The sequence below is a fragment of the Alosa alosa genome, chromosome 5, assembly GCF_017589495.1.
Source record: "Alosa alosa isolate M-15738 ecotype Scorff River chromosome 5, AALO_Geno_1.1, whole genome shotgun sequence".
Lineage (NCBI taxonomy): Eukaryota > Metazoa > Chordata > Actinopteri > Clupeiformes > Clupeidae > Alosa > Alosa alosa.
The window spans coordinates 7,793,973-7,819,886 of NC_063193.1; the positions used below are offsets into that span (position 1 = coordinate 7,793,973).

Consider the following 25,914-nt stretch of genomic DNA (forward strand, 5'->3'; position numbering starts at 1 on the left):
TCTCAATCCTATTGGTCATCAGCCTAATCTATTTCAAAATCTCTTTAATCATGGTTTGCAGGCATCTGTTTGGGCTGTTTTCCACCTTCAACAATTCTAGGCTCTTGCGTTCCATTTCTAGTTGGCAAACCTGAATGATAAGTAAAGCCACTGTATAAATAAATGCTGTACTACATACTGCCATATATATCGTCTTGAGACGCCATTGTGTGCCCATTCAGAGTAGACCGCCAATTGCTGTGGCAACTTTGAACAATTTAAATAAATGCTAAAATGGGCCCCATCTATTGGAATTTTAAGGCACTGATTCCTTGATGATTTCAGTGGAGCCATAGCCTGGCTAACGTCATCTCATTGAGATGGGGTCTGGGAACTAGACATTCATTTTCCTGATTTGAAACGTGGTTTACGAATGCCCAGAGCCGTTTATTGGGCGCTAGGAATGTCTATCAAATGCGTCTGTACGTAGCTCATAACGGCATAATGTGATTGGTTCCTTCGTTGAGGTGAAAACGAAGTCCATAGAATCCAGGCTGCCTAGCAGCGTGAATAAAATCGCGTGTAAGGCAGCATGGGAAAACCCAGGCTAGTGGACACATTCACTCATGTAAATATCTTAAGTTCTTTGTTTTATCTAACTGGCTAAGTGCATCCAGACTGCACCCTCTCAAGACTTTGGATTTCAGTATCAAACATACCTTCTTGACTACACTTAACAGAGTGTTCATAGTTCAAATGGCCTATTTTTTAACCACAGGCTACAGGGCTGTCATAATTTGTTTTGTAAGGCTAATCTTTATTGTTCTCTTAAAATGAAATGTTCCTGGTGTTTAAAATGTCATGGCTGTCCTTAGTCCTGGCTTAAAATGAATCTCTCTCTCTCTCCCTTGTTCCTCTCACAAACAGGATTGCCTTCAAATGTAGGTGCCGCGTCAAGTCTTAAACTACTACCCATTTTCCCCAAAAAGTTGATTATAAACACTGCTTATTTTATCCTCAGTGGGGCCATAGACTGCCTTAAGTTATCGTGGCGACAAAAGCACACTTTACCGGATATATGGCTTTCTAGGACTAATCTCTCCACACAAGGCACAGCAAACTTGCCTACTTTTTATCCCAAGCTGATTGAAATGAGTCAAGGTTAATGGGTTTACATTCTGATCCCCACGAGCAGCAACAAAATGCATCAGTTCCCCTAGTTATTTCAAAGAGTTAGCATTTTTCCACAAGTGTCCGTGTTCCAGCACTTTGGTGACATTGATGAACCATCTGTTCCCTCTGTGTCACCTCCGGCAGCCCCAGTGATGGGCAAGGCTGCGAGCCCTTTGACACCCAGTGCTCTGTGATAGATGCTGACTCAGCGATCGCCACCTGATAATTATGCTCTGGCAACTACAGGCACATCTGCGCACTCTTTGTAGGTTACAGGAGAGCACAACACCTCTGGATTGAATACAAACTCTCTTTTCTTTGCTTTCAGAATACATTGCTATTTTGTTTAAATTTGTATGCTAAAAACAAGTAAAGTAGGTGCATATGTGGTGAGTGTAAATTACACTTTCCACATTCAAATCCCATTTAAAAACATACCTCTTCTCACAAACCTACAACCTCCCCTACCCACAACCATAACCATCCCCACCCTTGCCCTCTCACCTCCTCATACCCCGTCACCCCCTGCCCCTACCCCGCAACTCGACCCCCATTGTGACTGTTATTGCTCATGTCTTGTCCTGGATGTCTGTACTATTATTATTCATTCCTCATTCCACTATTGCTTTTGTCTTTGATGCTTGTACCATTACGATTAACTTTTTTTTATTCATCAATTCATTGCTGCTCTTGTGTTTGTGTGTGTGTGTGTGTGTGTGTGTTTGTGTGTGTGTGTGTGTGTGTGCGTGTGTGTGTGTGCGTGTGTGTGTGTATGTGGTACTGTTGTCCTTCTTTGTTTCCCCATTCTGTAAGCAACTGAGGGTCTTTGAAAAGTGAATTAAAATGAATTATTATTATTATTATTATTATTATTATTATTATTAATATTATACAAAGCCTATATTCTGTGTACTAGTTTATGCACATACCATCATGCTATCAAATTATTTTGTATGAATAAAAATGGAAAGAAATCCCTCTGCTGGCAGAATTGTGTTGTTTGTGGTATATCTGCATGGATGGATTATTGCATCAGGTGCTTCTGGGCCCAAGAGCCCCCCGTCCCACCCACCTCCAACTGACAATTCTATCAGGGAGCTTAGACTCTCTTGCAGTGCCACTGAAGCACACACTGTGTAGATATTCAAAGACCTTACACATGGTGCAAAACATACATTTAGTATGTTTATAATGTTTCTGGTTGAGGACCAATTTATCCTTTTGTAAATTGCTAGAAGCCTTTTAGGGTCAGCCTTGTAGTCAGTGGAGCTAACTAAATTTATGTTGGTTTTCAGGGACCCTGACCCCCTGTCATCTGTGGCCCCCTGGGCCAATGGCCGGGAGGCCCCGTGTATAATCTAGGCTTGACATGGCTGTCATGTGGATGAAGGCATGTTGCAGCAAACAATGTCAAAGACAATCTCTGACAGCTAGTCAGGCTTACATATAGCCCCGCTAGTCAGGCTTACAAAGAGCCCCTTTGGATATTGTTTTTGTATTTGACATCATTTAAAACATTTGTTTAAACAGTTTGTGTTTCAGCTGTTCTCTCTTGCATTATTTTTCTCTGCTTATTATTTGTTTGAAAGAATTTAATTGACAGGCTGTTGTGATTGTTGGAACAGTAATCATTTGTAGTTGCGTGGTGCCTCTCTCAGCCCCTAAGGACACTATAGAGTTAAGAGGCTGAAAAAAAAAAATCATGTTTGTCATGCCATGTTGGGGCCACACAGCACTGGCTCCCTGTGTCTTTTGCTCTCTGCAGAACACTTATGTGATTCGCTTGTGCTGAACCATTTAATGGCATATCTGGTCAATGTGTTTACTGTGGTTTCCAGACTGTTTGCCATTGTCACTTCACATGATGATAATTAGTCTTTGAATCTACTTGATAACTTGAGAGCCCTTTGGCTAGTCATGCATGACCCTTGGACTGCAGCGCGATGCTGCTTGGAGAGGCTTATTTGAGTGGAAAAGCAGTCGTATGTTAGCACTTCAAATAATCGGCCTTTGCTTTCTGCATGGGGAGGCAAATATGACATGCCGCTTGCCAAGTGAGGCTGATGTCTGTAGAATGGAGGGACTGCCACTGCCTGCCATTAACAGCAGTGACTCAGGCTACTTTAATGAAAGCTCTATAATGGATTTACGCTTTTACCTGGTCAAAAGATTGGGTAATAGATCATTGATATTGCATATGTATTTATATATTATTGGAGATAAGTAACAATATGAGAAATATACCAACATGCCCACACACTCCATTCACATTCTTGGTAATCCCACAATTCCACTGTGTCAACTTGCAGATATATATTCAGATATATTTAATATTTTAGTTTATTGAAATAATATACTTAAATTACTTAAATTGTACAAATTATTTACTTTGTATATTCATCCATTAGACCTAAGATTAAATGGTGTTTTGTGCTGCCTTAATAAATCCCTGAAACAGGGCCTGATTGCGCAGATGGGGTGTCTATGATTGAAGTTATTTTTACTCCATTTTTCCCCCACTGTGATTGAGAGATAAAAATGCTTTAAACAAGAACCACACGAATTGAATAGCTCTGCATTTGCGGCAAGAGGGCTGCAGGTCCACAGACATGGCCCAAGCAATTGTATGTGACCGAGGACTTTCAGTGGGTTGACCTTGCCGTTGCCATGAAATGATAATCAAGGAGACTCTGAGCATGTTTGTGTACCATAATCATAACCGGATATATTGGTGTGTGTGGGCATTGGGCATTGGTGTGATATGTATATGGAGGGGGGTTTCGAAGGTTTTAGCCTCTGGGCCTTTGCATGAATAACATCAAACTCATCTAAAACAATTGGCAAAACCTTAACATGTCAAAAGGCTTGCAGTATGGAGAATGACGGTCTATTTCTGTCATAGAGAGTGTCCATTTATTTTTCTTCTTTGATTTCAACTATGATCATTCACACCACATTTCCTCGCTGTCATTGTGACATTTCCCATGGTTAATTGGTTGCAATGAGATACTCTGGGGATTTGAGGCAATCCGGGGTATAATCCCTTGGCATTCTGTGAGATAAATCCAGGATTTCCGACAAGATCTTGACTTAATTTGCACTGATAATCTGCCCAGGGTAATTCTAGCCATCAGATATGCCAACAGCCGTTGTCATGTGCAGCACTACTCCAGTGGAGGTCGAGTTAATGGAACATATAGCACAATTATCTCCATTAAAGAGAAGAATTTGAGCAAGCTTTCTGAGGACATCTGCAATTATCGCACCACTTGACACACACACACACAAACTGGACAGAAGAGTGTTTATATCTTTAGATGCGGCTAAATATTCCCAAATGAAGCCAATCCTTTCCGGACAAATCTTTTAGTATGCAGCAAGGGTGCTGTAAATAAAATCAATTTTAGTCTTCTGCAGATCCCTGTCAGGTGCCTATGGCATAAAATGCAAATATCTCCGCACTGTACCATTGCTGTGAGGGAACTGCTAAGGGGAAACGTGCAGTGATTACTGGGGCCCAAACACTTCTGCTTTATGGACTAAACTATGAATGCCATTATGCACTTTTACCTACATATTTTTGCACAACGGGGAGCATCTTCCGTCTTCATCATGCTGCAGACATCTATCAAAGTGTTGCTTTCATATGAAACAAAGGTCAGTCCAGAATGTGTTACATGGAGTTGGCGGTGTCTGAAAGAAATAATGTTGCTTCCTGACTCTCCTCACCTTTGAGGGGGAAAAATCCATGAGGAATAAGACTTCCTGAATGTCAGAGTGAGGAGGTGGGAGAGCACCTGTGACTTTAGAGATGGTGACCTTTCCTCTCGAGTAAACATGAAAGGCAGCGTTGCCGCACAATTCGCCACACACACACACACACACACACACACACACACAACACACACACACAAACACACACGCCGCTTAAATTCTGTCTGGAAGCACTGGCGGCCTATGCGGGCTGGTTAAACCACGAGGTCTTGGCCAAAGCCATTCATACTGGAGTGTGACAATCTCTCGGCAGCCAGAGTCCCATGGAGTGGGGCGGCAGAAGTAGCTAAATGTGGAGAACTGGGATTTGATACGAGGCCAGATTTGTCCAAGCACTGGGTCATCATCCGCAAACAATGAACATATCACAGCGGGATGACCATCTGCTTGCGAGCTGAGAGGAGATTGCACGCCGCATATAGTAGGATAGTCGGTGGTGTAAGGCAGCGTGTTTTAGCCGTCTACATCGGATTACATGGGCATTTTTTTTTCCTTTTTTGGGAAGCTACAAGTCTTGCCATTGGTAATGGATGAAGTGGGGGTGGAAACCTCCACTCTGCTTCTGTTGTATTTGTCTACATATCGACACAGTTCTCATCACTGGCCCCAGCTGCTCTTCAGAAACCCATTGTAAGACATCAAAGTGAATTTTTGAAGCAGCTCAGCCTAAATGGATTTCAAAATAGGTTACACAAGTGTCTGCTTTCTAAGCCTTACTCCCAAACAATGAACAGCATGTGTTAATAATGACTTGAATGAAGACAGCTGCTGAATAAGATAAACCGAGTATCAAAGCAGTGTTTTATAGCTCAACATGCAGGTCCGACAAGTATTTTCAGAATAAACAAAATTGACAGGATATTACCTATTATTATATAACTTTCTCCACATGATTTGAGTTTACTATGAAATATGTCAGCAACTGAAATACTCATGCTGTGTTAAAAACTGAGAAGTTATCTTTTATGTTGTGATGATCAATATAAGGCAATTACCTGAAAAGTGAACTATAAAAGTGTATGTTTTCAGCAAAGCTTTCCAATTGCATACTTTAATTATAATTATAAATACCTATTCATTAGATATAAATGAATATACTCCATAAAACATCTCTAGAAAATGAGATATTTTATTTATAATATATTTATACTTGTACAACACTAAAATAAAATGCATATCTATAATTCCATCGCAATCTTGGTGAACATTTAGACAGCATTCCTCAACAAATGCCATCTTTAACCATGGTGTGATGAAATCAGAACTCATATTTGGGGAGAATAAACTTTTCTTTTCTTTACTGAAATATTTAGAAACATAAAAAAACGCAACAATTTTGAACAAATGCATCACTTTGAATAAAACGTAGGGAACAGAGATCCTGTCACTTCCCAGGTCTTACAACAGCAACATTTTCTGTGTGCATTCACAACTGCAATACTTTTTTTTTTATCTCTGCCCTTGCTTTTCCTCTGGGCTGTCAACTGTCCTCTTCGTCTTTCAGTACAAACTTTGCGAGGGAAGGGGGAAGGGGGAACTCTCCAAAGTGTTGCTTAGACACAGTACAGTAAAGTACATACGACAAACATGTGGGCACCAATTCTTTTATATACATTAAATCTGATGGGTTCTGTAAAGGCATCCATTTCTTTGATTTATCCTCAACGTCATCGTTTTTTTAAATTCTTTTGTTCTTTGTCAGTTTTCGCAGCTGTGGCTCAAGCCCGCATTCCGTCTCACAGTCTCTGCCTGCGCGTAGAGGTTCCTGCAGGTTCGCCGTCATGAGCATGATGAACAAAAGACATTTTTTTTTCTTTAGCATTAATTAAGACATGGTCACCAGGAGCCAGAACAAGGGCAAAAGGACAAGGCTCAGGGTTTCCACTGTAGATCCGTGACCTTTAAGACACTGAGTGTCTGATTTAGGCTTCTTCACACATTTCTTTTTCTTTCTGGAGGGGGCTGTGGATGGCTCCAGGGTTTCTATCAGCTCAGGCTGTACGTTTCCGAGAGACTGGTCCAGGCCGTTGGATAATGTCCCCAAAGGCCCATCATTCAGGCTCTGCTTGGTGCGGGTGTCGTTTTTTGTTCGCTCCTCTCGAGACTTAGTCTTTGATATGTTTTCCTTGTCCTTCAGGGGATTGTTGGTGATTTGGCGGCTGTTGTAGGACGAGGGGTCAGGGATTGTTTTGCTGGAGATGATGGAGGACTTGTCATAGCCGGTCAGACAACACCTGGGAATGGGTTCCCCCAGCATGTCGTCTGACGAGAAGAACTTTCCAGAATGGCTTTTGGTGCTGAAGATACTGGTTTGGACCTGGGACGTGGAGTCGACACATCCCTCCAAGTCGCCTGTTTTCAGCCTTTTCAGGTCCTTGCCTGCCAGTGTGGCTGGCACGTGGCACTCGAGCTCAGAGCTGGAGCCTTTGAAGCGCTTGAACCACTCCCAAAGGGTTCTGGCACGGCAGTCGCAGATCCATTGGTTGCCATTTAGTCTGAGGTACTGGAGGGAAACCAGGGGGTCCATTGTCTCCCCAGTTAAGACTGTTAAGTTATTAAAGAAGAGGTACAATGTGGTCAGTTTGCTCAAGTGACTGAAGGCTCGCTGCTGTACAAAGGTGATCAAGTTCTGGTGCAGGAGCAGTTGGTCCAGGCTGTTGAGGCCGCGCAGCATGTGGTCCGTCACCACTTTGATCTTGTTGTTGTACAGGAAAAGAATGGTTAGGTTGGCCAGGTCGAGGAAAGTGTCGTCGTGCAGGGCAAGCAGATTGTTGTCCTGGAGGTAAAGCTTCTGCAGGGAGAACAACCCCCTGAACACGCCCACGGGCAGCTGCGACAGGCCGCACCTGTGCAGGTGCAAGGTGTGCAGCTTGGTGAGGCCCTGGAAGGCGGTGGGGCTGATGAGGCGCAGGTTGTTGTTGTCGCTGATGTCCAGCTCCTCGAGCCGCTCCAGGCCGAAGAAGGCACCGGCCTCGATGTGGCTGATGTTGTTCTTGTAGAGGAAGAGCACGGTGAGGTTGCGCACCAAGCTGAAGCTGGTTGAGCGCACCACCGTCAGTTTGTTGCTCTGCAGGAAGATGCGCTGGCTCCGCACCGGGATCTCGGCGGGGATGGACAGCAGGCTCTGCTGCTGGCATGCCACGGTGGGACGTGGCTCGCTGAAGCACACACACTTGGCCGGGCAGCCCTCCAGCAGTGGCACCAGATTCAGCCACACCGCCAGGACCATGAGCCTACCACCTGGAGACAGATTAGGGGGAGAGAGAGAAAAAAACACACAGCGGTTCAGAGCTGGGTCAAATAAAAGTCGGTCAATTTTCTCATGCAATCTATCCATTTTAATAGCTATTAAGTGTCCATGAAATTTAAATGCTTATAATCACTGTAGATATAACTAAATTACCAACTTGAATTATTGTGGAGCAATTATGAGCTGATGGTAGATTATGATACATAGCACTTCACAGAGACAGTCTTCACCCACAGATAAAACAGAAACCTGCTAATTGACTTTTCAAAATGTGAAAAAGGATTAATCTCTAAGGCCTCAGTTTCATTTATGAAGATTATAAAGAATCCCGAATTTGGGTTTGATCCTTACATGGGCTCTTATACAGCACAAGTGAGGAAACAGAAATCTTTCATTTTGTATGGTTCTTTGTGATATTGCCACAATTTAAGTCACACAAAGTCACATTTAGCACTGCCAAAGACAACAAAAACATTTTCCATTTCCTTCCAGCTATGGATTCTGTCAGTTGGAAGGACAGAAATGCCAGTCATCTTGGACACTAACATTAAAAGCATTTTAAGTCATTGGATGTTCACCACTGCACTTTATAATGCATCCAAAATGGCGGTCTGCAATCTGCTCGACATCATAGCACTAAAAGCGGTATCTGTGCCAAGGGACCTATTTCCAGTGCTATACCAGTGAAAGCACGAGGAGTTGAGAAATCGCCCAGAGTCCTCAGAAAGTGATTAACTAAACATGGGGAGGGTGCCTTGCGCAAAACTAGCTGCTGTTAATAGGGTGAACAGAACTAATCTCGTTCCAGCATGGTTGAGGGTTGACATTTAGCCTGCTGCGTCAAGATAAGTGTGGTTGGTCTTTCATGCCTGTGTGGTGCAATGTGTGTCTTTTTTTTTTCATTCGAGAGGAGAGAGGAGGAGAGGGAGATGTGAGATGGGAACCTCCTGGGAGCCCAGCCTGTGTGGGCAAGTGCTTTTTTAGAGTGTTGCATGAGATAAGATGACCCTGCCCTAGCTTTGGACAAGACGTGTGAGAGAGAGAGAGAGAGAGAGAGAGAGAAAGAGAGAGATAGACAGACAGAGAGTGAGAGAAAGAGAAATAAAGAGAGAGAAAGGGAAACAGAGAGAGAGCCCTTCTTTGAAGCGTTCGGGTGAAAAGGGAGAAAGGGATCAGACCGTGTTTCTTGACCATAATTGCAACTAATTTCCATGGTCTCGGTGACCTAACATGAGCAAATCATGATATTTATCTCTCTGTCAAGGCCTTGGTGTATTATTCGCTCTGCAGAAGGACCTGCTGACAGGAAACATGTTAGAGCATCACGAAAAAAAGAAAAAACCCACAGCAAATATTCAAAGCGAGCCAACAAAAAAAAAGACTCTTTTTAGATTTCAAATGACACATCTAAACACACCAGATCTCTTGAATATCCCACGCTCCCTTGTTTACTGTACCTCTCAATATGCTCCACCAAAAAGTTACTCAAAGAGCACCGATAATGTTTTTTTATTTCGCCTTGACTTTCATCAGCCGTCATAGGCCCCCGCGTTTCCTGTCTCTGTCGCTCATTCTGGAGGCTTGTTTAATGGAGCCTGGGCGGTGTATGACAGCACCCCTCTGTTGCACATTCTCTTCCATACCCACTGTCACGCAGCTGGGCTCCTCCGCAGCAAAGCTGTCATATATCCCAGTCATTTCTGCATCACAGCCCTTTTTCCTTTCACTATTTTCTTTTTTTCCTGTTCATGTCCCTTTTTTTATACAGCATGCTTCACGAAACCTGGGATCCAGTGTCTACCTTTCTTCTCCCCTATTTTTTTTTTTTTTTTCATTTAATGTATTTGCCAGCTCCCATAAGCGCAGGCACGGTGTGGGTGCGAGGGGTGCGAGGAGTGGTTTGTTAAGCGCTTCCTGTCTAGCTGTACTTCAAACCTTTGCGCCCACTCCTATTGTCATCTATTGGGTGCCAGTGTAATCCCCCAAATTGCCTGCCAATTATTTCCGTGCACCGTCTCATTCCTAAACTCGTGCCCAGTGTCTTGCCCTCCCGTGCTCACCCAGCATTGTAGACCATTTAGCTGTTATTGACCCCCCCACACACACACACACACACACTGCACGCTCTTTTTGAACTTTTTTTGATAGAGTTCACTCTTCCAGGGTGGGACTTCCTCTGTAACAATTTCTCTGGGATCAAACTGCATGGCCCCTGCATGACTTCTCACTCGCCGTCTCTGAGGCAACACAGACGATTTCGCCACAAACTGCCCCCACATCTTCAAGTGTGTGTGTGTGTGTGTGTGTGTGTGTGTGTGTGTGTGTGTGCCAGCGCTGTGCTCTGATGAGGGGGAATCATGTGACTACCCTATTTGTTTTCAGTGCCATGACTGTCAAGACCCCCCGAGCTCTACGCAGTAGCTTCTGATAAGTATGACACTCTGCGCGACAAGACTATTGAAAGAACAATCTTCACCCACAGCCAAGTGAATTGTTGTCTTTATGTCATTACAGAGAGTCTTAACAGCGTACTCAGTTTTGCATGAAATGCATTGATTGCAGCTCCCTCCTCATTTGAAAAGCACTCAGCCATGTAAAAAGAGACAGGGGAGAGGCATGCAGAGCCAACCAGCCAATGATAAAAAAAAAAAGTCGAAATCGGGGATACCTCTCTTTGTTGTCTCCTTAATTATTTGACAAATAAACGAACGACTCCAAAACAGCAAAGCCATTGAGAGAATACATAAAAGGCAGGAGGGAGGAAACAATGCAGCAGCCACACACTTGAGATAATTGTGGAAGGAGAAGCAGAGCGTTGGGCTCCCATTAGCACAGTGCAGCAGCGTGTGACAGCTTGACTCAGAGCGGATTTGCATTCGTCCTGGCAGAGAGCGGGCATGGGTGAGAGCAGAGCGGCATCCGGTGCCGCCGCGCTAACACCGCGCTAACACCGCGCTCCATTGTTGATGAAGACAAGAAGAGCGCTTGTTCACGGACCTTTTGGGACTGGAAATAGGGGCTCTATGTCTACGCTGCTGTACATTATGCTCATGAAAACGGTTGGATTTACATGCGAGGGGGAACCAGACAAGAAGAACATGACAGGGGTGTTCTGTGAAGCAAGCAGGGCAATGAGGAGCATAATTAACAACATAACATGGCAGGGCAAGTGGAGGATGGGATCTGAAGTTTACCATTAACTCATCCAAAAACACAGAAAGGGATAATGTCAGTACTGCACTGCTAGGCCTGCATGGGTTGGGTAATGCTGTCAACCAGATAAAGCCAAATATATGAAATAATAACTCAAAAATGTGTTCAACAGGTTTATAACGTGACATCCAAATAACATTCTGAGTGATGTGGTTAGCAAAATATCTAACATCAAAAAGTACCACCAACAATACATGTTATATAAATATAAAGAGCTCTTTGCCGTGATTGTGCTCAAGCTGCAGGTGTAGTACCCAGGTTCAAGGCCGAGTGAGGTGACTGCTCTCTCCCTTCACTACAAACTCCAATCAGTTATCAGCTTTTCATTCATTTGCTCTCTTCACATCATGCATGGGACAGTTTTCAGTGTTTCTGATGCTAGTCAGGCTACTGGTTTCATTGTCAAAACCAGATGTTCAGAAACATGCCCACATGAATATGGAATGGGATATTATAAAACATGTTATGCTATCTCAGTAAGTTATATAATATTCTGTTTGCTAAACTGAAGTGCTGAATGGGAAAAACAGGAAATGAGAACAGACTTCAATTATTCAACTCGCGCTGACAACGACACAGACACAAGCCACAAGCTAAATGCAATAACTGTAACAAATACCGCACTCTTCTCGGGTTTTCAAATCGCCTTTTAGTGCAGGTCACTAAGAGCCACACTTTCCCTCTTAGCATGAGACAACACCTAATGGATATATAGTCCCCGGGCCCCAGTCTCCCTCTCCCTCCAGCCACCACAAGAGCAGACCTGAACATCTCTCCAGCCCCATTAGAGGATACTGTATCTGCTGCTGTGCGGAAATCAGCTGCCCTACTGGATATACATGTGTCTATTATTCGGTTGCAACCTCGGCACGAGGGGGTAAAGGGACAGATACCCCCCCGCCACCACCAGCACCAACCTTCTTTTTTATATACCAAGGCCTGTTTTTTTATTTTTAGGAATGGCGGAGCGGCATGTGAGATGGCTGCTGATGCTGCAAGGCTGCTGGTCCGGAATGGAAACGAGGACACAATTAGCGCGTGGAGCAGAGCAGGCAAGGAGGATCAGGACCTGTCGGCCTGCTGTCTGACATCGCACTCATCCCAGCAGATGGCTCATCCATAACACAGGGAATCGGCCACATGGGGGAAAGGAAAAGGGAGGGGGGGGGGTACGGGGGTGTCGGGAATAATGGGGGGGGGGGGGGGGTAAAGGAGGGAGATAAAGAATGAACAAGATCAAGATTTGGCACTTTGGGATCGACCACCAATTATGACCGCACTTTTTGAAGAAGTTGTCTCATTAGAAGGATCAAAGTTTGGAGGATGAGAACAGGGGAGCTGGCGGTGGGCCAGATGCAGAGGAATCTCAAGGCAGAACTGGGGGTTTTGGGGTAACATTAAGTGAAAGGGCATGAAGAGCCCAGTGTTGATGAGCGTGTGATTCCTGTCTTGACGAGGTGCTGGGAGAAACCATAGCCTGCCTACTCTCCACACCTCTGGTGTAGCCATAGCAACAGTGAATGCAAAACTCTTAAAAAAAAACTTCCAAATATTTTGATGTCCTGTCCTCTTAAAACTTGGTTGGCAAGATTCTCTGAGACCTCTGTTACAGTAATTTGTTCTGGAGTGCTCCACAGCATAGTTCAAAAACACAATGAATAGATTGGTGAAAGCAACAGAGCATCATCCACGTGATCTTTCACTTGGCAAAGATGAATGTGTGAAGTAAGTAAGTGAAAGAAAAAAAAGAATACTTTAGAGATACAGACATCTGCTGAGTAAATATGAATGGCTAATCTAAATATATCCCTGGGCCTGCTGAGGAGGGGAAGATGTAAGTGTCCTAGTTTTGTGCGCTGTGCCCATAGCTCCACTGCAACATGGTGGGACAGATATACTTTTTGCCTTCCTTTTTTTGAAAGGGGAGCACAGGGAGGAGAGAAGGTGGCTGCCTAATTAATTTTAGCTTGTGCAAAAGCGTTCTCCTTAATGTGTGCCAGATGCAGAGAAACACACACACACACACACACAACTGGCTGGTTGGAGGGGCCCAAAGCACAAATACGCCACCTTTTTTTGACTTTGCCATTAATTGTGTTCCAAATGAAGCCATCAAAATGTAATCTCCAGCCTACAAAAACAACGTTCTCCCATTGCCCCAGACTGAAATGTAGCGCATGTTTTCAAAGCCTTTATTAGCGATAGAATTCAATTGGAAGTTTGTGGGGTTGCCAACCTTTTGAGGGTAAAAAAGGCATTACCCCAGAATGAAAGGAAATAAGCTCCTAATGATTCACAGTGGCATCAGCGGCGTGCAGCTTCATCATCAACACAGGCTTTTTCAACGATGCTATCATATCCCATGTGAAGTGGTTTGTGAAGAATTGAGAGTGATGATTGTGTGTGTGTGTTTGTGTGCGGGGGCTGTGTGTGTGTGAGGGGGGATGGTCTCTGGTGAAGAGGGCCAACATCTGATGTAAAACATTCATTAACTAAAAGGACATTTTTTCTTTCCCCCCTGCTTCGAAGGTAACATTAATGTGAAAGGTTCACTAACATCGAGATACGTGACATGCTCCCCAGACTGTTCTGGCAGAACGCATAACAAGCTTCCCCCATCTTGATAGTTTATTGAAATAATTAACCCACCGAAAACAACGGCATCAAAAATACTGTATTGATCTTTCTGGTTCATGATTTTCTATTTTCACCGTCACCTGCTATACGCTGTTAGATGTATATATCAGCATACTTCCTATTTCCATTATGAACGCCCACCAAGTACACATTATAAGTCATTTCAATGAGGCAGAAATATGAATTTGTATTGATTTAGGGGTAAACCACCACTGACACATTCCTTATTGCGTTGATGTGTCAAGTAAGCTCTCTTCGCGTCGCCTCAGGTTTTGCAACCTTGCACTCTAGTGGTGCAGCACGCTGACTATGCTGACAGGCGGCAAATGTGTGTCGTGTCGTCCGCCATCACTTCAAGTTGAAGGAGATTGGGTTGGACCCAAAAGGTATGCTCTGACAAATGGAGCTTAATGCATTTGGTACAGCAGTCGGCTCTGCCCTTGGAAGCTAATCTATATGTCGGGAGCGAGGGGCATAACTTCCTTCGCCCTGCAAGTTTGTAAACACACAAAGTTGCTACGCTTCAAAATTCAACACACATCCCCGAGGTTGGTAGAGTAATGAGTCTCTGCACTCAAAGCACCTGATTATAGCGTCATGCAGAATGACTTCATGTTCTCTTAATTACCTCACGGTGAGTAAGTAAATACTGTATAAAATGCAGAATGTTCATCATTATTATTTATGAAGTATGTATACAGTTATCCATGTTGCTCTTCAAGGCTGAATACAGGAAATGTATAATCATGGCGCCAACACAAGTATGCTGGAGGAGAAACTGGATTTCTCCTGCTGAAAGAGACTTTTTCACTTAAAGGAACCATATGTAAGAAATGTATTTCAATTAATCATAAATTGTCCCAGATATGTCATTAGACATTAAGAAATCATGTTCATTTCAAATACTTATATCACTGACAACAGTAGTCCAGCCAGGATATTGTCATTTAAAAAGTGAAGTTGCAGCCCTCAACTGATGTTGATGTTGTGTTTTGTCATGTCGTGTTGTGTTTTGGCCTGATGCGCCACCCTCCACCTATCTACTAATCAGGAAGTCAGTAGTGTTTCGGCATCCGGGTTGGCAACTTCGAGTCAGGGGGGAGGGGGAAGGGATACACCGCTCTACAGTAATTTGAAAGTGATTGCAGTACCAGTTTTGGTCACAATCTTACATACTGTATGGTTCCTTTAATGTTATTGACATTTGTATACAGCCTCAAAGGTGTGAGTCTTTGATTCTACTCAGAGGTTGATATTAGAGAAAAACAGCAAATTAAACCCATCCATTCCATGCACCTGAAACAATGTGTTGATTGCCTGAAATAGTGAAACTTGGTTCATGCCACATTGCTTCCCATTCAAAGGAGTCATGTGGGATTTGGTAGGCTTTGAGTTGTCTTGAACCCAGCCACGCGGCACTCTTACACTGCCTTGCATTGCATTTAATACAGCTGGCACCAGCCATTAGCTGGTTTGTATGCTAACTTCATTGGATATCACACAAAGACACAAAGCACTCGCGTTTCTGCATTATGTTGCTATTACAAGCATAAAAAAACAGCATATGTAAAGCCACAGGAGTGATAAGCTGACTTTTTAAGCACATAGCCTACACTGGACAGAAAACCTTTAGGAATACAATGAATTCAACAATAGACTATAATAGACTGCCGATTGGTACTACATCAATTAATACAACTGAAATCGGACAAATTATACTGAAAGAAAACAAAATGCATTGCTACAAGTATCCCCTACACACTGTTTACAAGGAAGCATAATCATCAGAGAAAGAACAATAGCCTATTTACGATGCTGGAATCAAAACAAATAACTTCACAAAAAATGAAAAAGAATTAAAAATGTAGAGAAAAGATAGTGTTTTCTATCACATCAGCATCACAGTGAAATACCACAATCATCTATAGGAAGACTGTATAGGAGGCGAGAGAAGAGGCTCTTGATGCTCAGGGAGAGCTGAGGTACCCCACCTCTCCGCACTCTGAACTAATTCTGTGCAGCCTCTCAGAGATCTATCTAGTTTCCATGTGTACACACCCTTGAGGCGTTTTGACCTGGAAAGAGAAAAAAAAGCCTCAGCAAACTGCACTCCTTTCATCTCTGCATTCACAACATGTAAATCCTGCTTAGGCTTTTTCTCAGGAAAAGATAAATGGGCTCAAGCATTTGCAAGACTTCTACCTTGGGTTAAACAAAAAAAAACATGCCATACTTATACACATTAGACTGTGATGAAGCACTTTTAAGATACTCTCAGAGTGCCACTTTATATGTACACTCCAGCGTCATTTGTCAGCGTTACTTTGGACTGTTTTACTTTGGATGGTAATCTCCCTGCACCTATTAGTCCCCACAAGAAGCGCCTCTCTCTGGCTGGATTGGTAACCTCCGACGTCACTGATGGAGCAGAGTCAATCAGCTCCATCAAAATCCCTGTCTGGGCAGCCTCACAGCTGCAAAGATGAGTGTAAAAAATGAATTGGAAGGATCAGATAAAGCGATGACCTCTTTATGCAAAACAGCTCTGAGAGCCCAAAACTGAGCGGGTGAGTAAGGCAGGGGAGAGATGTTGCGAGGTCAGGGGGAGGGTGGGTGACTGGGTAGAGAGAGATGAGCTGTGGAAATATCCTCTTCTCACCATCGGTATATGGCAGACAGAGAGACAAGCTTAAAGCCCCAAACTTGAAGGCAATCAGCTAGCTGCTGAATCCCGTCCAGAGAGGGATGTGCCATCTGTTTGGCTTTTGATGTTTGCTGCTGTCAACGGCGTAAGCCAGCAATTACAAGGCAGAGCACAGGGCTGGACTATGTTGTGGGAACAAGACCATCACTCTCCTGCAATGGGTTTTAAAATCACCATCATGGCTGGGGCCATCTTAGGGTTTTTTTGGGGGGGAGAGGGAGTGGCCAGGGATTTGGGCATTCGGGGAATGGGGCTGAGTGTGTAATGGTGCGTTTTTTGTTCCCTTGTAAAAAGGCTCCACCATTGCCCAGGGGAGTGAGAGTTTTTGAGGTGGGACTGTTTTTCAATGTTTTTCGTTTTTCACCCCCCCCCCACCCACCTACAAAAAGAGGAAAGGAGGAGGGAGTAAGAAAGCAGAAGCTGAGTGTCTTTAATAAGTGCACTTCAGACAATCTCTTGGGCTCCGCGCACATCTTCAGCGAAATAAAGAGAAAAGCCCGTGCATTATTTACCACCTGCGTCTGCTCTGCGGCATCCGCCGATGAGCTCCTGACTGCAGAAAATGGATTTGCTGCAAAGGGGCGGCAGTAAAAAAAAAGAAAAAAAAAGAGAGAGACAAACACGGCCCCCAGCCAGCAGGGGCCCAGTGCCCCCCCATACAGTCTACTGTACCTCCTAAGCCTCTGTCTGCCTCAATGATAAGAAAGTGCTTTACATTGAACCCCTCCCTGGATCAGCCACCCCTGCAATTCTTCCTAAAGGTCATCAGCTGCCTGCATTCAGTATGCCTGCGCTCACAGGCAACGGAGACCATCTGTTTAGTTTTTTTCTCCAGTCCTCGTATCTTGCATGACAAGCGGGCAGAGGAAGAAAGACGTGAGGGTGACGAGCAGTGGCACAGCAGATAGGGGGCGCTAGAGGATGACATGTGTGTGTGTGTGTGTGTGTGTGTGGGGGCCGCTAGAGGATGACATGTGTGTGTGTGTGTGTGGGGGGGGGACGAGCAGTGGCACAGCAGATAGGGGGCGCTAGAGGATGACATGTGTGTGTGTGTGTGTGTGTGTGTGGGGGGGGTGACGAGCAGTGGCACAGCAGATAGGGGGCGCTAGAGGATGACGTGTGTGTGTGTGTGTGTGTGTGTGGGGGGGGGGGGACGAGCAGTGGCACAGCAGATAGGGGGCGCTAAAGGATGACATGTGTGTGTGTGTGTGGGGGGGGTTCTGAGGAACCTGCATCGTGGGGTGGCCATCTGATAAATGGAAGATACATCCGTGGAGTCGTGTCCATGACAACGGCGGGAGTCAAGCGACGTGGTTGGGATGGGTTCCCTATCAGTGGCCTCCCTGTGAAGGAGCCAGCTTCACAGGAGCGCGAAAGAGAAAGAGAGAGAGCTCCAGCAACATGATGCTGATAGGAGGGAAAGATAAAAGCAGTTGCCTGCCTCCCTCCCACCAGAGAGCTGGGACTCGGAGCCACTGTTTCTTTGCCCTCCAGCATTTTCACAGGGGCACATGAAGTGCACAAAAACCCCTGATATGCAATTTAGCCATTTGTCACAACTAAAATGTGATTACAGTCCAAAACATCATGGGCCTCTTCTGGAGCACAAGTCGGTCTCAGACTCTTTTATAACCCGTCTTAAGAATGTGCAGTCATTCCTCTCATCCCCCAGGTCTGCTGTAATTTGCTCCCCCCATTGCTTTCCCATGAGTCCATGCAATATGTGCGCTGTAATGACCCAAATGACATGGGACTTTTCTTGCTTTGTTGCCCGGCTAATGAGTCACCCCGCCCAGGAGAGCAACAATCTGCCTTTTTTTTCTTTCCGTCTTTAAAGGGAAAACAAAAGAAAACAGGCGGCGTGTCTAAGATCCTGTTTCCTGTGAATTAGATGTCACTTCCACTGACTGTGAATGTGAACCGCCACCACGTCCTCAGTGAGCCATTAGCTTTGCTCATTAACACCAATTAAACCGTTTTTTGGTCTTTACCAGAGTGGAACCAATACTAGTCGTTTCAGCTTCAGGATTGTCAACATGTTATGACTCCTCTCGTTGTGGTGGGGTTATAAGCTGATGGTGAAGTATGATCACCCATGTCTATGTTTTAATGCATGGATTAAGGCCTAGCAGTACACTGCAAATCGATTAATATCGCCTTATACTTTTGATCCTGATTCACAACATATATTTTCCATGGGAAACAAAATGGCCTATATTTACAGGCAATTTCAGTAGAGATTAACAGAATTCAGTATTCTAGACAACCATTCTGTATGACTGTATGTCAGCAAAATAGCAAGGAACATGATACACAATGTGTAACTTATGATCACATCTTGTGTATGAGATCACACTGCAGCAGACGTCCCAGGAACTCACTGGAAATGACCTCGCCTCCCAAGCAAAGCACTGGGGCTATGAATTTTGCTTACAAAGTCGACGGCCATCTTTGCCTTCCCCAGCAGCACATGACAAAAGCCATTTTTGTTATTCTGCTGAGCCTCTACATTTTCCCATTACGCTGTGAGTGTCATCATCAAGGACTGTCACGCTAATTGCCTACTGTGTCAAAGGAAACGCTCGCACAGTGCACTTTGTCGAACCTCCTCCGGCCTGTGTTTATTGACGCGGTTACACGCTCAGACGACGCCCTTTTTTAATTAATTCCAAGTGACCTTCCCCACACAACTTAATGCTATTAGAACACAGAAGGCCAAAGACTTTAGGTTTAGTTCCCCTTTCCAGGTAGTGTTAGTTGGGTCATTTCCACTATTGTTTCTGCTTGGTTTAGCGGTTGAGTCTCGGAGAATGTGAAATGAGGTTTGTCCGCTTTAGCACTTTGTCCTCAACCTCATGGGTTGTCAGGGCATCTTGTGTAAGCTCTTGCCACTGCTGAGATCAACAGACAGACATGTTCTGGCTTTTCTAACCGGTCCTCCTTCAGTAATAAGTAGAAGAAATCATGGACTTTGAACCCTGCCAAGGAAATGGCACAATATGATGCACAAGAGAAAGGAGGAATATGGAACAAAATAAAGGGTGTTGGCTATCAGAGGTGTCTAAGCACGGCACCATTATAAGCTCATTACACACCCAGAGCAATATTCTACTAAGAAGGGCTTCATTCATTCCAACGGGTGTTCAACGGTACCATTGATTCCTTTTTTTTAGCATAGCGTGGAGCCATCTGCCTTAAGTACTTCGCTGGAAACGACAGGCAGGAGCACAGCAAGCCACTCCTGCTGTAGCGAGGGATCTGGGGGGAAGCACAGTGGCGCAGGTACAAGGGAGTTAAGCATGGGATAAAAAGAAACTGTCGCCCCGTAAGGATTTGATCGAGGCCTGAACTGACATAACCGGCAGAGGGCTGATGCAAATCGAAGCAGTCACTGCAAAAGCAGGAAGAATTGTGATGGCAAGTGCCAGGCATCATCAGCAATGCATTTTTAATCCAGATGGAAAGATTACGGTCCAAATGACTTCCCTCAATCAGAATGCTATGTTACTACCAAACATTATTTATACATTAAGATTAATGTGAGAAACTTTCAACCCTCCAGAGGGGATGAGAAAAGAGAAAAGGAGAGAGGGAGTGACTTAGAAGAAAAGGGCAAGTTTAGAGGTCTTCTTTACAGGGCTATGATGCATACTATAGAAAAAAGCACAAGCTTGCCCCCTAGTGTTCATGATGAACCCCCATGACTTGTAATCAAATATAAATGACCTCCTTCTCTTGCAGTAAAAAGGCCTAAATATAGCATTCTTTGTACATACTAGGCATAATTACATGATTCCCCTTGCAACTCCCAAAAGTCTTGGCTTTATTTCTAATTCAGCATGCCGCCCTGACAGCCTACACCATTTAGCCCAGGCTGAAGTAGTCAGCTGGATGTGTGCAAGACTCATGGCCTTTTCTCTCTCCATGCCCCTCGGTAACAGGCTGTCTTGGTGCTGCTGTGTCACCCGCAGAGTACACAACCACAGACATAGTTGCTTCGACGTAACACACTTGCCAGTTTGGGGCTGGTGGTATTTTCCGCGCAGAGCAGCAACACGTTTTTTAACACTGTTCTGAGGTTTCTAAAAATAATAATAAAAATAAAAATAAAAACACACACAGCCACTTTAAATAACCAGATGCATCTGCAGTGTTGAATCATGCATCTGTGGTTCCTGTTCCTTACATGGGCAGAATGAGAGCAGGCAGAGAGAAGGCGGGTTGGGTTGGGTTGGGTAGGAGGGGTCTCTTCTGGGGGGGGCGTGAAGAACGGCCAACGCTCATTAATGAGACCAGAGAAACCAGCAGGCATCCTCCCTCCCAGCCTGCGCCCGCCCGCCTGCCACTCCACACCATTTGCATTCACTAGCACATCTCTGAAAAGCAGCGGCGCCCACCGGACTGAATGAATGAGCCATGGCTGCAGCTCACTCCCTCCATGCGCTGCATAGAGAGAGACACACTGATAGAGCAGACGGCTCCTGCCATCTTATCCAAACATCTGCTTTCTGTTTTCTCTCTTCAGAAAAGAAGCACTGTTGTGTACAGTAAACACAACAAATAAACAAATAAAATAAATAAACTGTATACATTGTAATATACATAATATATGCCTTCACACTATGCTATGCCTATAAGGCTTTTGTTTCCAAATGAATCCATAAGCATGCCTGTTAAGGAAACTATTCAGTCTCTAACAGAGTCACTAAAGAACTAACATGCCTCTCAAAATATACCAAATGATGGTCCCTGGGAAAGAGCAGTGCCAGCCTCATAAGTCATCTTAAATACATAGGCAACACAGACACTTCCTGATATCCTGCTGAGTGATGAGTGGTTTCAATTTGACCGAGGAGGGGTTGACATCGGAGCCATCCGCTATGTGAGGGCATGTCCTCCAGACAGCATTTATCATCATCTTCACTGCGGCCCTAAAAAGATTTTTCTTATCCCCACTGGCCATCAACTGCCACCGAGGGTGATGTGGAGGAGATATATGCCGTGCTCCGTATTTATTGAAGTGAGTCCACACGTCAGTCTCTGGCCACGGGTCAGTAATCTAGCAAGATTAGAAAAACAAGCCCTTCTCCTCTAGCTCGCTTCCTGGCACGGCTGTGCACTGTGCCTTTGGTTAAGGACCCCTTCTTAAACCTCTGACAGCACAAATCCCCTTTGCTGTTGGCCTGTTATACTGATGAGATTTATATTTGTCCAGCGGCTTTTGCCATCAGGATGAAGGCTATTGATGGCTGTGAACGCAAATCAATGGCAAGGCTCAATATTCAAATGAGCAGTCACATTTGTCCAGTGTTTTTAGCTGCGGGGGTCAGATGCAATTTGGCTGACATGCATGTCCCTGACATTATTTAAACAGCTCCCCTTGCATTGCGGCAGCTTTCACAAGCCCAAAGCCTGACACCATTTTCCTGTAGTGTGAAGAAGTTGAGCTCACAGTTTGGTTAGCCACTGTGGCTGCAAGGAGTGAAAAGAATGAAAAAAAAAAAAACCACCATGATGGAAAAATTCTCCTCAAATCTCCTCTATTTGATGTCATCCCCCAGAGATAGCTTTTGGAAATTAGTTTCAAGCCGTGGCTTGCTTCACACGAAGGCAACGATTTTCCTTTCTTATGACGATCACCTGTAAGCATTGATCACAGTGACTGAGATAACTGCCTATCCCGTTTAATTTGCAAATGGTGGCAATAGTAGTATTGACTGACAACATTGCAAATAGAGAAGTGCATAGTTTAAACATTGGCCTAATTAAAACAAACCAGTTGCTGAAGTTGCTTTTGTTCGGCCAGCTAGCAGGAAACCACAGACCAACCTGAGACCCACCCAGAGCAACGATAGGAAGAAAAGGACAGATTTAATATGCAGCAAGCCTTTGAAAGCAGTCTGCCCTCCTGCCATTGCCTTCCAGCCAATCTCCGCCTGACTGAGGATACACGAAAGCAGTCTGCCCTCCTGCCATTGCCTTCCAGCCAATCTCCACCTGACTGAGGATACATCTTGACAGAGCTTGAGAACTTTAAAGCACGAGAGAGAACCGGCTTCAAAGTGTGGGACTGCCCCAAAGCCCGGACTACTGAGAGGTTAGACCAGAGGCAAAGCCCCCCCCACACACACACACACACCTGAAAACACTCCAAATATTGCTGACATACGATGCGCTGGAGAGAGTTGATCTCTTTAAACTCACAGCTAGCTACTCAGGCAGCAGTCTCATCCTTTACAGCGGTGGTGCATCTCTGGGTGTGGACAATCCCCATTCAAGTTGCTCATAATAGTAACTCAACCTTCACTTCCCTTCCAAATATATGACTGCCCTAAACCCTGTCTGCTCATTATGATTTAATAAGGTATGGCAAACAATGCTGACAAACCCCATGATACCTAAACCCATTATCTAAGCATTTCTGCTTTCCCTAGTGGAACAAATTGGTCGGCTTAAGTGCAATTCCAATACAGGTTGCTGTAAAAATGGAAGAAGCACCCTCGTAATATATTTCCTCGTCCGAAAGTGCAATTTAATACCCTTGCCATTTTTTTTGTCCCACTGGACTTTTATGTTCTACAATCACATCAGCAGCATTGATCTAACAGGAACAAATCATTCCCTGTCCCAGAAATGACCAGTTAATTAGGGCCTGACATGAAGGTCATGTCTGTCAACATACAGGCTCAGCTTAGTGCACAAACAGACAGTGGAGACAAACACAATGATTGGCTGCCCTTTTTAGATAAAGTGGGATAGCCTGTTCGGTATCGCGAGTGTTGACCTTATACCGTCTTCTGCTCTGCTATTGAGCAAACGGAGCACGACCACAAATCCCGCTAAGCCATGCTTATATGCCATATTCCATCAAGCATGCTTTTCTACTAAAGAGATTTGTTTGTTTTGTCAAGGTATGCTCACATAAGCATGTATGACAAGGGATTTAACTTGGGACGACATACGGACTTCGTAAGACAAAAACCAACATTCAGCTAACCTGGTGAGAGGGAGAGAGAGAGAGAGAGAGAAAGAGAACTATATAATATACTATAGACAGATAGATCGATAGATAGATAGATAGATAGATAGATAAAGAAGACAAGTTAAAGAAGATCTGCTTGCAAACACTTCTGTACAGACAGTTGCACTTTCAACTACCCCCCGCCGATTAGTGTCAGGTTAAAGCATCCCAACTTTGTAATGGGATAAGTCACCCTCTATTCCACCCCCCAAAGATAAAGATCTTTATCACATGTCCTCAAGCTTTGTTATTCTTGGAGGGTATGTGGTCAAATTGGCTCTCTGAAGATAAAAGGTTTTAGACCCTTTTGCCAGTCAGTCCCCTCCACTTCAGCTGAACAGCGGATGGGGGACTCGCCCCAACCTGGACAGATAAGATATACGTTGGCCCTCGACCCCTGCTTTCATCGAAGGGGGAGAAAGTGACGGACCGATAAGGCAGCATCAGTCAACACAGCCTCCATCAGCGGTACCCACAATATAGATAGCAGCCAGAGAGGCTGCAGGGCAGCAGGTGATGGGCAGTTGCCAGGGCTCCTCAAGAGGTGTGTGGAGGAGGAATTAAAGTGCTGAGGGGGTTCGGGAGCTTTCCCCTCACATCTCAACGGCCTCTTTGAACAAATGAAAGGCCTTCCTCATTTTCTTTCCCTTTTTTCTGAAAGAACATTTAGAAGGAAAAGGCATCTTGGGCTTGACTACAAAGTCTTTTCCTAGTAAAGATTTTTTTATTCTTCTTCTAAGAAGACATGTTTGGCCACAGTGCTGGAAAGTTACAATGACATGAACAAAGTATTTTTTTTGGATGGACTGTGTGTTCACCGTTAAGCTAAGGCAGGGGTGGGCAAACTTTTTGGCTCAAGGGCCACATTGGGTTTTGAAAATTGGCCAGCGGGCCACACAACAAACATACAAAAAGTATATATTTTTGTAGCCTATAATTTAGTATCAAAAGTATTTATTTTAAAATATTAATTGCTTAAAAAATACTGCTAATTTGATGCTGTTGAACAAATGTATAAATTGTGCACTGTTGCTTTAACGTTTTTAAATTCACATAATTCACGTTTATTTCTCAATGATCTTCTGCCTGCTCCGCTATGGCTAGTGCTGTACCTATGGCTGTGCCCTCACACAGTTTTTAAATGGTCAGTAGTGGGAACTACTGTTGCCTTAATGATTTTCTTTTAAAAGTTTCTTATAAGAAGCAGATATCAATTATCAACAATGACAAGCCAGCTGGAACCTGCCGCTCTCTCCCTCTCGTGAGTGCAGACGCGTTCCCAATTAAATGGATCGCATAACGTTCACGTTAGATCTGCTGCAAAGGAGATAACTAAGAGTAGGCCTATCATCTCTATTTAACATGATGTTTTGACATTGACATTATAAACGTTCTCTAAGGAGAGTGAAAAGCAGTTTGCAGTAAAGCTAACCATCGTCGTCTCTATCGCTGGAAAAAAAATAGCGAGCAGCCTGATAACCAAATTAAATGCTCGGCGGGCCGGATGAAAGTGCTTGGCGGGCCAGATGCGGCCCACGGGCCGCAGTTTGCCCACCCCTGAGCTAAGGTAATACTGTGAATGTACACACAATTCCTTAAAAAGGAAAATATACCCTAATGCAAAAAAACAAACATCTACATTTTTACACACAGTGTTACATAATTAAATTAATATTGGTTGTGGAAAACAAAATTTCCTCTTCAGGCAAGGTCTTCCTGTGGTGAAACTGCAATATGGCTAAAGCAATTGCTTCACTTCTAGTCCTGAATCTGATCTAACAGTGAGGCACTACTGTTGAATTAAAAGTTCACCCAAAGGCTGTTACCTTCACTTCTAACATCCTGACATGGTCAAATGAGCCTGGACATTTCATTGTGCTCAGCTCAATTTGTCAAGGCCCTCAAGAAAGTAGAGTCACTGGAACGGTCACTTCAGTGAGCCCAGACATGGCTTCTTCTCTTAAATGAGATAACAATGTATCTGAGAGGTATAAAAAATAATTTATGCTTTACTGCATTTTGCATGTAACCAACGAAACCTAATACTGAATGTGTTTATTGTGAAATAATATAATTCACTAACAACGAAAACAGTAAAGCCTGTGGTAAGTTGCTATATCACAAATCAACAGTGTCAACAAAAAGATAGATATTGTTTGCCTG

The 25,914-nt window shown here is 44.2% G+C and overlaps 1 protein-coding gene across 2 annotated transcripts in view; it reads right to left on the reverse strand.

Moving 5' to 3' along the window:
• Positions 1–6,039: 6,039 nt before the first annotated feature.
• The window catches only part of rtn4r (reticulon 4 receptor), a 33,460-nt gene continuing 13,585 nt past the window's right edge, over positions 6,040–25,914 (reverse strand). For both annotated transcript variants that reach the window (XM_048242597.1, XM_048242598.1), the window contains exon 2: positions 6,040–8,166. In XM_048242597.1, coding sequence (XP_048098554.1) covers positions 6,752–8,166 — 1,415 coding nt within the window. In that variant the 3' untranslated portion in view covers positions 6,040–6,751. The remainder of the gene's footprint in view (positions 8,167–25,914) is intronic.